Genomic DNA, 13,735 nt, shown 5'->3' with positions numbered 1-13,735 from the left:
AAGTACTCCGGGTGCGTTAGCACCAAGCTCACCCTATAGGGCTGAGGCTTCGGAACAGCCGCCTCCATCCCAAACTCAACCAACCAAACAAGGTGATGTCTGCACAACCCCAAACCCTGCCCTCTTCTTGGACCTGGTCTGAGATTCCCCATGGGATTCAAGGTAAATTTCCAGTGAGAGACTCCAGACAGGTAGGCGCTCAAGACACACAGAGGGAAAAACAGGCAAAGCTGGAGGCGAAATCACAAGGGAACAGGTCCCCTGACCCTCGGTTCGTCCCAGGGGCAGGAGAACATGGGGAGACGCCACCAGAGTGACAAGAACCAAGAACCCAACAAGCCACAGGAAGCAGAGGACTGGATGGGATGGCTTGGTGAGCTAAACCTTAAGAAGGCAACTCACACGACAAGGTTGGGGACAGAAATTCACAGCCAGCACAGCAGCTGGTCCTTACTGCAGGTGACACATCCCAAGAACCCCTGCTTGAAATCACAGAGAGACTCAAGGCCCGCATCTGCTGCTTTTCCTGAGTATGCACGCCTGTGACAGTTTAATTTGTAAATGAAGCACAATGGGAGATCTAATAATAACTAGTGATAAAATAGAAATCACAACAATATACTATAAAAAAGCTATTTAAAGCTTGTGAATTGGAGAGAGCCCTTAGCAGCTCTGGCCTCATTCCCTTCACACCTGGGAGGAGCCTCGGTCAGTCCAAGTCACTTCATCCTCAGAACCGTGAACATCAGGCTGAGATCCAGGAGCCACAGCCCAAGCCCAGAGCCACTGACAGCAAGCCAGGCATCACCGGCAACAGAGGCCCAGACAACCCACCAGGTGGCATATGCCAGTGAGGACCAGAAGTCATGAGGTTTGGAGAACAGTAGAATGGCTCAATGTCAGAAAGAGATGTGTCTCCCCAACAGGAACACACAGTAGACTACCATAAAGAACCAGAGGAGTACCTTCACAGTGTAGGGGACAGGGAGAAGCTGAGTTGGATGTCGTTGAAGGAGAAATAGATTCGGGGAGCAAATGTTACAGGCCCTGGTGGAGTTCCAGTGCAAGGCAGTAAATATGCAGCCTTGCACTGGAACCTTATAGATGCTATCTGTCTTGTAGAGGTCCTCCAGACAATGACGATAAAATTTCCAGAATAGTGAGAGTGGGGGAAGGAGGAGGTATGGAGAGCCCACAGCACTAGCCCTGCCACAAGTGAAGCTTCCCACTTTACTGTATGTGTGGAATCCACTGAACACACAGTATTCCAACAGTAGGAAGAAAGGACGGGGGATGTAACAATCAGGGTTCAGCCGGGCGGCGGTAGCTCATGCCTTTAATCCCAGCACTCGGAAGGCAGAGCCAGGTGGATCTCTGTGAGTTCGAGACCAGCCTGGTCTACAGATCAAGATCCAGGATAGGCACCAAAACTACAGAAAAACCCTGTCTCGAAAAAAAAAAAACCAAAACAAAACAAACAAGCAAAAAAATCAGGGTTCAGCTGAGGAAAGTAGACCAGTGACACAGAACACATATGGGTTACAGACTACAATTCCACGGGGCCCTCTTCACCAAAGACAGCCTAGAGAGGATGGCAGTGGAGAAGACAAGGGAAATTAAGGAGATGAGATCAAGGTCAGCAGCCACCTCATCATAACCGCCCCTGCAAATTTGTTTACTAACACAGATGCCCAGAGAACCACACACAGTAAGACGCCACAGAGACAAAAGCAGCTAATCTCCCAGCTGAGAACGTATCTGCTCCTGAGGCTGAGCAGGACAGAGCAGGACAGGGCTACGTAGATGGCTTACCATCTCTACCAACATCCGGTTTAGTCATCCATCAAGAATAAACGAATATAAAATTCTAGCAATAAGAAATGAGCAAAGGGGGCTGGAGAGACGGTCCAGCAGTTAAGTGTGTATTGTTTTTGCAGAGGGCCAGAGTTTTCGTTCCCAGCACCCACTCAGGCAGCTCACAGCCACCTGTAACTCCAGCTTTGGGTCTCCAACTGTCTTTTGATCTCCAAGGCAATTATACTCATGTGCACATGTCTCCACACAGATATATGCATATACATAATGAAAAATAAAAATACACATTTTTTTTTTTTAAAAAGAAATGAGCAGAAGACCAGGGCTGAAAACCCAATGCCCCTTGACTCACACACTAAGCCTCTCTGAGCTGCCTCTGCAGCACAAGCATTTTAATATATTTACTGTTTGGTAATGATAAATATTGTTTTTAAAAAGCCTGGGTTTTCTCAATACATCTTTCAATGTTCTTAAATTGCTTCGTATCTAGTCAAGCTGAGATTTTAAGAACTTGATTTTTCATTTAAATAAAAGTGTATGTTCTGGTTGTTTTCTGTTGCTGTAATGAAAACCATGACCCAAAACTAACTCGGAGAGGAAAGGATTTGGCTTACAATTCCACATCATAGTGGATCACTGAGAGAAGTCAGGGCAGAAGCAGAGGCCATGGAGGGGTGCTGCTTACTGGCTTGCTCCCAATGGCTTGCTTAGCCTGCTTTCTTACAGAACCCAGGACACCTGCCTATAGGTAGCACCGCCACTTTGTGCACTGGGCCCTCCCACATCAATCATTCATCAAGAAAATGCCCTACAGACCTGCCTACAGGCCAATCTTATGGAAGCATTTTCTCACTTAAAATTCTCTCTTCCAAGATTAGCTTTAGTTTGTGTCAAGTTAACAAAAACAAACAAACAACCATGACATTGTCTACATTACAAAGTCAACATCCTTAATTCCAACCACAAATACTCCAAAATCTGAATTTTTTTGAGCAGGTACCTGTAGTTCGTTTTTTAACTCTTTGGAGCCTGCCACCCAGCTCCCAAATAAATACACAGACACTTGTTTTCTTAGGTCTCTTATGAACAATGAATGCATGAATTTGAATGCACGGCCTTAGCTTGGCTTGTTTCTAGCCAGCTTTTCTAACTTAATTTATCTCAATTCTCTTCAACTACATTTTGCCTCTGGGCTTTTTACCATTCTTTGTTCTATATATCTTTCTTTCCTTCTTACTCCATGGCTGGCTGGGTGGCTGGCCCCTGGCATCCTCCTCTCCTCTTCTCGTTCCTCCCTCTTATTTTCTTGAGCCTAGATTTCTCCTCCTATTCTCTCTGCTTGCTACCCCTGCCTAGCTATTGGCCATTCAGCTCTTTATTAGACCAATCAGGTGTTTTAGACAGGCAAAGTAACACAGCTTTACAGAGTTAAACAAATGCAACATAAAGAATGCAACACATCTTTGCATCATTAAACAAACGTTCCACAGCATAAACAAATGTAACACATCTTAAACTAATATTTCACAACAGGTACCACAATGGAGAATCCACACTGGCCTCGTGTCACAGACTGAAGTCAGAAAGTAGGCACACTAAAAACATTGAACAAAAGTTACCTTTGGGACGTACATAAAAGGCACATATACCAAAACTATGAAACAACGAACCTCATGTTTAGACTTGGGGCTCATCCCCAAGCCATCTCATTACACAGATGTGAATGTATCAAAATACAATCCCCCACTCCCACCCCCAGCACATGCACACAGACACAAATTAAGTAGATAAATGTAATTTTAAAAAGAAGAATGCTCTATAGAAAGAGCACCTATTTGGGGTTGGGAGTATGGTTCGAGTTAGAATACCTGCCTCGAGTCAAGGCCCTGGGTTCAATTTACAGTGCCTCAAAAATGTGCATATCTAAACTTTTCCACCAGAAAGCAGGCTGCCACTGTCATTCTTCCCGGTGATCATCTGAATCTCTACTGCTCAGAGACACTAAACATGAAGCCTAAGTGACTGGTCCTGGCACGCCACAGGCGAGAATCCACGCAGCCTCTCTCTCCTACACTGACGAGGAAAAACCCTCCAGACATCTGTGCTGAGCCTGGCTAGCCCACTGCCCTCCCAGCCTGTACTTCCCAATGGGGAGGCGGGCCTCTACATACATCTATTCTCCTTCTGACACCATGTGCAGGACAAGGCATCCCATCAGTAGGCCTCTTTGGTGTAAAGCTTATTTTAAAAGTTTTTCTGAGACTGTTATCTCCTCTTTAAAATTTTCTCCCTTACCACACACCTAACCCTCTGAAAAAGAAACACTTTCAGAGAGAAAACAATGCTGTTTCAATCTATATGAAAACCCCACCTGTCCCTGCAGCTTTCCAGCATGAAAAAGATGCAAATCCACCCAGAAGCTTGTGGCTTCCGGTTACCTAAAATGAATGCAGTCTCCAGGCAACTCCTCAACACTATGGACACAGTAATGGAGGTTTTAAAGGTCAGCTACGGAAGCACGAAAGAAGGAGGCAAGTTTCTGATGAGCTGGGACATCCACAGAGTAAAGACCACGACTGGAGAGGGGCACACACCCTTGAAAATGGCACCAATGAGAAGTGGAGCTCAACCCAAGTGTCAGGACCCCATGCAGCCACAGACAGCCTTCCCGTCAGCACACAGCTCCAACACAACAAAGCAGCCTCAATGAACTGCTCTCCCTGCAGCTGTACTCAGAATTCCTGATGCTCGTGACAATCACCAGAGCTGTGAAACCAGGGAACGCTGGCTACTTTTCCAGTCCCACCAACACCACGCCACAAACCATCCAAGTCCACCCACCCTTATCTAACCATCCACAGACAGAAGGACAAGGAACTGTGTATGATCATTGTGATTTAGAACACAATGAAGACTTCCAGATCATCCTTAGTAAGTAACACTCTTACAGTGTTCTGATGGGACCTTCACATAGCGAGATGCAGGAAAACACATGAGCATCTACTAAGAGCTTTATATCATTAGTAAAGCCAGTTCAGGCCTGGAAAGCTGAGGATCGAGACGCAAAGGAAGAGCCACACTATGGAGAGCCAGTGGGAGCAAGCCCAAGAGAGCTATGTGAGCTGGAGCTGGAGCTGGAGAATCAGGAGAAAGCACCGGCTTGAACAGGAGACTCTGTTCTGGACCTGGTCTCACCTGACTCCAGGTGGTGCAAGCCAGCCACTGGTACAAATGCATGGTTGCTCACTGCACTCATGTGAAAGTGATGTAGTGGCTATGTTACAAAGCAAAAAGTGTGTCTGTGTCCTGAAATATTGACAAATGACATTCCCCGGGGACGGATGCAGGAGGGATCAAGGGGAAGGGGAGACAAGGCTGACAAAAAGGGAAAATTGCACTTTTGTACATGTTCGAATATTCTACATGAAGAAACTGTTTTCAAGTTATTAGCAATCAGTTCTAAGAAAGGTGCTTAAATAAAAATGGAACCTGGAGACTGTGGGAGGCTCTCCTCCAGCCTGGTAGTCCTGCCTTGTCTTGAATGGCATAAGGAAAACTGAAAAGTAAACCCACAAATTTGAGATAAGCCCACCGTTGGCCAAGGACAGTCAACCATGGTGGTCTGCTATAGGCAAAGGACAGCTGTAGCCTCAATGAAAGAATTCAGGGAAGCAGACAGATGTTACGGATGGCCTCCATGACAAAGCCATCTGAAACAGCCTCCAAGGACCGGGAGCAGTCTTGCCCCAGCTGCCACCTAGGCAACTCAGAATGGAGTAGAAAAACTATGATAGCTTACTAAAAAATCTAACATTCACATAAAAAATTCATAGAGCTCGCTGGGCGGTGGTGGTGCACACCTTTAATCCCAGTACTTGGGAGGCAGAGCCAGGTAGATCTCTGTGAGTTCGAGGCCAGCCTGGGCTACAGAGCGAGATCCAGGACTGGCACCAAAACTACACAGAGAAACACTGTCTCAAATAAACGTGTTCAGCTACAAAAGGAGCAAGCAATCAGACACAAGGTCAAGTATGGTGGCACACACCTATAACCCCAGCTCTGGGGAGGTAGTGGGTCGGGGGGACCTGAGTTCAAGGCCAGCCTAGGCTACACACTGAGAAACACAGTGAAGTAAACAGAGCCACCTGAGGACTTTAGATAAGGAACTGAAGACTGTTAGGAAGAATCCATATCTCATTCTTGTCCAAGGAAACCAAGAATAGCTCTTTAAGGGATCAGTATGATGGACTGAGAAATCTACAGTTGTCCTGACAACAGGATACACCCCGCTGAGGTATCCAATGAACATGCTATGGAAATTCCACCGTTTGCTTCTTTTAAGAAGGAGGATTCCCATATACTCAGTACCTTGCATCTTGTACTTAAGAGAACATGCTCCAGTGTTACACTGTTTCCTGAGCTCCTCTGTGCTCATTCAGTAACGTGAAGTGGCAGCGGCAGAGAGGATCCACTTACAACTGCATAAAGAATCATAAGCCTTCACCTCTTCTGGCCTCTGGGCTGTAAAGGGAGGGAGGTGGGGACACTCACAGGCGGCTCCTCGTTCAGTGTCTGCAGCATCCAGTTTTCCAGTGTTTCGAAGTCTCTAGGGCCCTGGTACTTCACCGCTTCTTGGCCAGGCTTGAAAAACTTTAGGCTGAAAAAAACATCAACAGATCAGGAAGAGCAGACGTTTAAAAGTTTCAAAGCCGCTCTGGGCTGAGAGCAAACCCGTGCAGTGAAACAGTAATGGAGCCGCCAGTGGCTGCAGCCAGGGACCCAGCTGCCACTCAGACAAAGCTTCAAAGGGAAACAGCCGATGTCGCAGGAGACAGCGTGTCCCCATGCTCCTGAACTTGCACACACTTCTGGTGTTACTCAAACGAGGTGAGAACTTCCGTACAGATGCAGGCTGTGAGTTAAACCTGCCTTCAGTATTTCTCCCAGGCGTCACCTTGTTCGTATCCCTTATCTATCCTTCCTGGCCTTGGGCTGCTGTTCGGCCTCCCTTGGGCAGCAGCAGACAAAACACTCTTCTGCAGCTGGAGTGTTTGCAGGCCACTGTGGCAGATGGACACCCAGTCACTGATGGATCCCAATCATCAGGGCACTCCAGCTGCTGCAGCCCAGCGAGAGTCCCTCACACTCCCCAGCCATCCACTCCAGTCCCCCTATCTTCGCTTGCAACCCCACAGAGCAAGAATCTTTTCTATTCACTGGTCTCTGAGGATTCTTCAGAGATGGGGGAACAGTTCCTCTGATGGTGAGCAAAAGACATCACCAGAGGATGAATTCACACATCCTGGTCTTGGACCACTCCACTCAGGCCTAGAAAAGACTACATATTAAACAGGGGGCTCCTGTCAAAAGAAAGAAACGCAGGCCAGGGCTTGTTAGAGTAAACCTGCCTACCCAGGAGCCCCCTAACACCTCCCAGCAATGATGTGGATTTTGTGAGGTGACACAATGTTCAGAAACAGATTTTTAAGTTAGGATGTGCACAACTCAGATAGGTAGGTGGAGTGTCACAGGCAGTGTGGATTACAGTGACACAATACGACTGGCCTGGCATCCCATAAAGCAAAACAATTCATTTCCTATAGTTCCGGAGACAAAAGTCCAAATTCAGTGTAAGCTAGCCAGTGTCTATGGTGGCTTTCTGGTTCCCTGATGGCGCCCTCTCCTTGGGTCCTTACGTGTCAGGAAAGCCAAGAGAACTGTCTGGAGCCCCCTTAGTAACGTCCACCTCCTATACCAACACATTGGGGTTTAGAACGTCAGCATGTTTTTCCAAGACTTGAACATTCAGCCCATTAGCAGACAGGTAAGCTCCCTTTAAATGAAGGTTTTCAAACAGAAGCCTTAAAATGAAGTTCCATGGCTCTACAAGGAAACCCCACTCTATGGTGGAGTTTTCCAAAGGCTGAGGTAGGAGGCCAGCGAATCTGAGGCAAGCCTAGGACACACAGTAAAAGCCTGTCTGAAAAGAAGGGATGACGCTGCTCCGCAGTAGAGGGCTTGCTTAGCACACACAAGACACTAGGCTCCATCCAACAGCACCAAAGAAGGGGGAAAACAGCACATTGGCTCAAGCTGGCAGTTAGGAGGGCAGATTGGCCTTATGAAGAACACATGAGCAGATGCCCGGCGTCCTCAGGCACTCCGAGACAATGAACCTCAGCTTACAGCAGGTTTACCCCCTCACAAGCACATCCTAAACTAAAAGCCACAGCAAGCGGAAAACGACCACTTAACAAACATCCCTCCAGGCCTACCAAGCGCTCAGAGCACACACAGGAGCCTCAGGTGGGTAAAGTCACCTGACCCTGTAACTTACCGCACCGAAAGCCGTGAGTGGAATGGCCGTATGGGGCTGCTTCTGCCCCATCATGAAGGTGAAGGATCTCAAGCCAAACTACCATGGGACCTCTACACAAGGAAAAGCTAGTCTAACAGACCTAGCCACTATCCTGTACCTCCAGTGAAGAACATATGAAAGCTAGGCAGAGAGGCACACACTCAGTATCCCAGCACTGTGGGGCCCGAGGCAGGTGAGTGACTCTTAAGCACAAGGCCTAGAAATTGAGTTCCAGGTCATCTTGGCAACATAGTGAGAACCCGTCTGAAAAGAAAAACCACCCGAAACAAAACCAAAGTCTAGCGAGCTAAGGTACGTTGTCACAATTAGAAGATCATCTGCACCCGCTACAGGGCCTCCTGCAGCTCTGGCAAGGAAAGCTGGGGTCCCAGAGACATAGAAGCCGCATGTTCTATGTCTCCACCTCCCTCTCCCTCTCCCTCTTGGTAAGTGCCTCTCCACACCAAAGTGCTTCAGAGCAGGAAACAGATGAATTCTCAAAATACCTGAGAGAACCAGGGCTTAAACTCATTTTGTTGTTGTTTCTTTGCTAAAGTTAAAATATAATTAAGATCTATCTAGCCTGTTTGGTGTGGGGGGGGGGGCGGGGGAGGTTCTAATTTGATACACAACTGAGAAAAACAAAAATCTCTTGTTGGATTAAAAGAATCTTTCCAACCTTAAGTCTGAGATTCTTCCTTAGTAAGTTGGTAGGACCCAGGGAGGTCTGGAGAGCTGTTACAGACCCGCCCATTAGTCTGCAGCCCCAACTTTAATCCTCAGTTGACATAGGTAAAGAGGTAGTGGATGGAGTGAAGGCTACTGGCCCCAAGTTTAGCCCCCAATTTGTCTATTACAAACTTTCCATGGACATGTGTGTCTCCTGGTGATCTGTGTCTCTTCCTGCGAAGCTACAGAGAAGAAAATCCCCACTTGGGCGTCACTCTGCACAGACTATTACGAAGTATACCGTAACTGACGTGCTAGAGGTTTGATTGTGACCTCCAAAACAGAGCTATTAAAAGCCTAACCCAACCTGAGGATGTGGCCTCACTCAGACCCAGGCCTTCACAGAGGTCAATGTGACTCGTGACCTCACACAAAAGGGACATTTAAACACACAGCTGCGCAGACAAGGTCAAGGATGTAAAGAGTTGATGGGGACACAGTTTGGCTCTAAAGTCTCCCAAGGGCCCATCCATCAGAGGCCTGTTCTCCACTGTGGGGCTGCTGGGAGGTGATGGGACTTTTTAAGAAGCGGGCCTAGTGGGACAACTCAGGTCTATGTTGAGCTTCCCTCCCCTTCCTTTCTCGGCTTGACTGACAGTAAGTGCTCTATCACACCACTGTGACCAAGTGCCACCCTGCTGCAAGCCCGAAAGCAACAGGGCCAACTGACCCGGCACTAAAACTTACAAAACTGTCAAGCAAATAAGCCTTTTCTCTTTTTGGGGGGGGGGGGGAACTGAGACAAAGTTTCACTCTGGTTTCCACTGGCCAGGAGCTTAATCCTCTGAGTATCTTTACTATTCTGTAAGAGTAACAGGAAGCTGAGACATCAGCAAACCTGAGAAGTCAGAAAGTGGCACAAAAAATCCAAGGAGGTTTGGGCAGGAACTTGGCCTGACAGCACCTTAACTATACTCCAGCCCCCGAAGTGTCAGGAAATAACTGCTGTTTCAGCTGCTGGAGACCAATACAGGTGCTATCCCCACTCAGGCCAGCCCTGCTCAGCATTTCCACCCAAACAACTGATTCTTGCCTGGCTCAAAGAGACGCTCTATATATTTTCCTGAACATAGTCAGCCATCTCTTGGGGCTATGAAGTCCAAACGGATTCCCTCTCTAATCTCGTACTCCATTTAAACGTACCAGAAGGAAAATGTTTTTAAAGCCCATATTCTGACACAAAGCCCGAGCTCAGGCATCTCCAGCCATCTTCTGATAAGGCTTTGTAACACTGTTTGAGATGGGACTGTCTGAAAGGAAGTAAAAGCACACACAGGTACACCCACCTGCCTCAATGCAGCCACCCACACAGCACTCTGCCTCCCGCATTCTGTGAAAGCCAAGACCAAGCAAAAGTTTGTCCTCGATCACTTCTGCAAGCCCCAATCAACATGGGGTCCTTCTCGGACCACATTCACTACAGTCTGGGCTTATTTCCATTTTCTTTAAAAGCACACACACACACACACACACACACACACACACACACACACACACACTCTGATTTACTCAGGAGGACTAGATTTCTAAATGAGTCAGGATGCAAAATGCAAGGTGAGTGTTTTTAAATTTGTCGGTGGCATCCATGGGGTCCTGACGTTGCAGTACAGAACACCTCCAATTGTAGAACCCTGTTAAGCTTCTGCAGTGGCTAGTTTTGTCAACATGACACAATCTAGAATCATTAGGGAAGGCAGTCTTGGTGAGGGATTGTCAGAAGAGGTTGACCAGTGGGCATGCCTGGGGGGAAGGGGTTGTCTTGATTACACTGATGTGGTAAAACATGCTCACTATAGGTAGCCCTATTCCCTAAGCCAGGGATCTTGAACTACTGAGTAACCTGGTTGACAATGAGCCTGCATGCATTCTCCCTTGACCTGACTGTGGATGTGACTAGATTCTCCCTTGACTCGACTGTGGATGTGACTAGATTCTCCCTTGACTCAACTGTGGATGTGACTAGATCCTCCCTCGACTCGATTGTGAATGTGACTAGCTGCTTCAACTTTTATCCACCTTGATTTTCCCACAATGACAGTCTATAATGTAGCATTCAGAGCTAAAATAAACTTTCTCCTCCTCTCATCTGCTTTAGTTGGGGTATTCTATCACAGCAACAGGGAACTAGGACAGCTTCCCTCTCAGGAACACCTGTCCTTCTCAGCCCACTGTGACTCCAGTTTCAGCCTCACCACATGGAGCCCATCAACCTTGACCTTCCAGACCTGAAGGCTGAATACAGCTTTACTCCTGTGTCAATTATCCAGTCCACAATGCAACTATAGCAATAGAAGTGAACGAAGACAACCTCCTTTCTAAAGAAATCAGTTTGTCAGTCAGCTTTCTGTTGCTTTAACAAGGACCTGGGATCATCAGCTTAGAAAGAGAAACAGTGGCTTTTAACTCTGTTTTAGATGATTGGGGCCATGAGAGAACTTGAATTTGTTGCCTTTGGTCTGTACCAAGATAAAACCTAACAGACTCTCTCCTCGCAGCAGATATGAAACAAACAAAAAACAAACAAACACATAAAAGACAACAGGAGAGGGCTGAATCACAATCTCCCCTTCAAGGACACGATTTCAATGAACTACCACCCACCAGCCCCCACCTCCTAAAGGTTCTATCCCCTCCCCACAGCACCACAGCTGCCCAGAACTACCGCCCACCAGCCCCCATCTCCTAAAGGTTCTATCCGCTCCCCACAGCACCACAGCTGGACAGCCTAACACACCGGTTTTTCGGGGACATTCACCCAGACTGTAGCAGCCAGTCATGGTTTATCAAACCATGCAGATGCCTGTCAAGGGAGTCAGTAGCTGCTTGTGAGGCTTTGTTACCCTCACCCTCCTTCCAACAGAAAGAGACGTGCTGCTAGCCACAGAGGATGGAACTTTAGGAAAGATCTTGAATCAATAAAAAAAAAAAAAAAAAAAAAGGAAGAACTGCAGTAGTGGTAACAGTTCAAACCAGAAGTGATACCCAAGGCCTAGCAGGCTATGTAAAACGTATCTGAAGCATCACATGGGGCTGGATCTCAGGCAGCCAGACCCCACCACTGCCCTGCAAATGCTCACTTTCTCATAAATGGGAAATGCCAACCAAGATTAATTAAGGCTTTCCTCATGCAAAGCACAAAAGGTGTCTACAATAAACACTGTTCAACATAATCTGTCCTAACAGCAGGGACCGCCTGCTTACACTCAGGGATTCAGATCTATAAAGGAAGTTACCAGTTCAGCCTGGGCGTTCCTTGGTCACGGACAACGGACACACAAACGTGGAAAGCACAGCACAAAGAGGCATGCCTTCTCTTTCTCCCTACTTACGTGGGGTAGCCTCGAACCCCCTGGGCGGAGCACACCTCGGAGTTGGCCGTGCAGTCCACTTTAGCCACGTAGACCTTGGCATCCTCCATGCTGTTGTACTTGTCTCCCAGGTCGTTCCAAGTTGGCTGCAGTCGCTGGCAGTGTCCACACCTACAGTGAGGCCAGAGGAAGAGCACACTGAGGCCCAGGTCCCAGGGTGTCCAGATGACTACCTCAGCCTTCTCCACCAAGCAATCAACTCTCCACCCTTGCTTTTCTCAAAATGCAGCAGATGGATAGCTCACAATGACAACATTCTCCATATTAATCAAAATTTTGCAGGCTACTGTCCTAGCATTATTTTTTTACCTCTACGTCCAGACACTACCCCCTTGACTTCCAGCTGGCCTACGGGTCCAACGGCAGTATTTCAATTTCCTGAAAATTACAAACTTGCTGAGCCCCTGGAGCTCACGGTATACGTACGTACAGCCTACCAAGAATGTCCTTAAACTCCACCTGGATGTTTCTGTTTGTCCTTCAGATTGATTTGTGCGTCACTTCCTCCAAGAAGTCTTCCTTGGCTCCCAGGCTACTTGGCACCCACTCTCTTCTCTTCCCCCTCTTCTGGAAGTCTCAGACCCCTGCCCTCCCAACCGGCTTAGCACTCTGCTGTAACTGCTCCATGATTTACAAGGACAGGTCTCTTCTACTACATATCCAAATGTACACAGACGCAAGGAGATCTCAAGATTAATCAACTCTGCACCTTCTCTCATCAGAAGCCTTAAGCTAAATACATTTAAATTATTTGTTTATGTGGACAGGTAGGTCTTGGGTATCGGAGGCTGGCTTTGAGCTAGCTCACTATGTAGCTGAGGATAACCGTGAACTTCTGCCTTTCTTACCTTCACCTTCCAAGCGCTGGGACTGCACGTGTGCCCAGCCACCCTCAGCCTAATGTGGTGCTGGAGATCACACCAGGGCTTTGTGCACCGGATAAGCACTGTGTCATCTGAGCTACACCCCCAGTCCTCCGAACAACTAAGTCTGGTAGAATCGAATATGTGGTATTGACTGTGTGATTAGTTATACACAAGTATTTTAAAATCATCTATCATTTAATACCAGCAAGGCCGTGGCTTCTTGCCTCTCTATGCACTGCACTACGGCATCAGGATCTCTCTTGTCACGGGCCCTGAAGGGCAGTGCTGACCATCGTCTTGCATTCTCATCTGTACACTGTACTACATTTGAGTTCTGAATGAGTGCGATCACACAGTACTTAGGCACAGGGCTGTGGTTTCTTATCTAATACACAAGTGATTTGTGTTTATGACATAACCACTTGCCGTATCGCCTTCTGAAGGGATCCTTTTAAACAATGTACTGATAATTGGTGCTGACTCAATAATGTCTCAATAAAATCTGTGGCAAGCCTCTTTTTTGACAGAAGACCTGACCTCCAAAACAGCCATCTAAAGGTAGTCCTGAAAAATTGGCTTAAAGCTAATGTGTTTTCCCA

At 47.3% G+C, this 13,735-nt stretch overlaps 1 protein-coding gene across 1 annotated transcript in view; it reads right to left on the bottom strand.

The window, feature by feature from the left end:
* Txndc5 (thioredoxin domain containing 5) overlaps window positions 1–13,735 on the bottom strand; it is a 29,435-nt gene that overhangs the window by 12,448 nt on the left and 3,252 nt on the right. Inside the window, exons 2-3 of the mRNA XM_059263149.1 lie at window positions 12,232–12,381; window positions 6,367–6,472 (exon numbers count right to left, since the gene is read on the bottom strand). Coding sequence (XP_059119132.1) covers window positions 6,367–6,472; window positions 12,232–12,381 — 256 coding nt within the window. The remainder of the gene's footprint in view (window positions 1–6,366; window positions 6,473–12,231; window positions 12,382–13,735) is intronic.

This window comes from Peromyscus eremicus, chromosome 5, assembly GCF_949786415.1.
Source record: "Peromyscus eremicus chromosome 5, PerEre_H2_v1, whole genome shotgun sequence".
Classification (NCBI taxonomy): Eukaryota; Metazoa; Chordata; class Mammalia; order Rodentia; family Cricetidae; genus Peromyscus; species Peromyscus eremicus.
The sequence above is the reverse complement of the archived record's forward strand: the minus strand, read 5'-3'. Positions and strand labels throughout refer to the sequence as shown.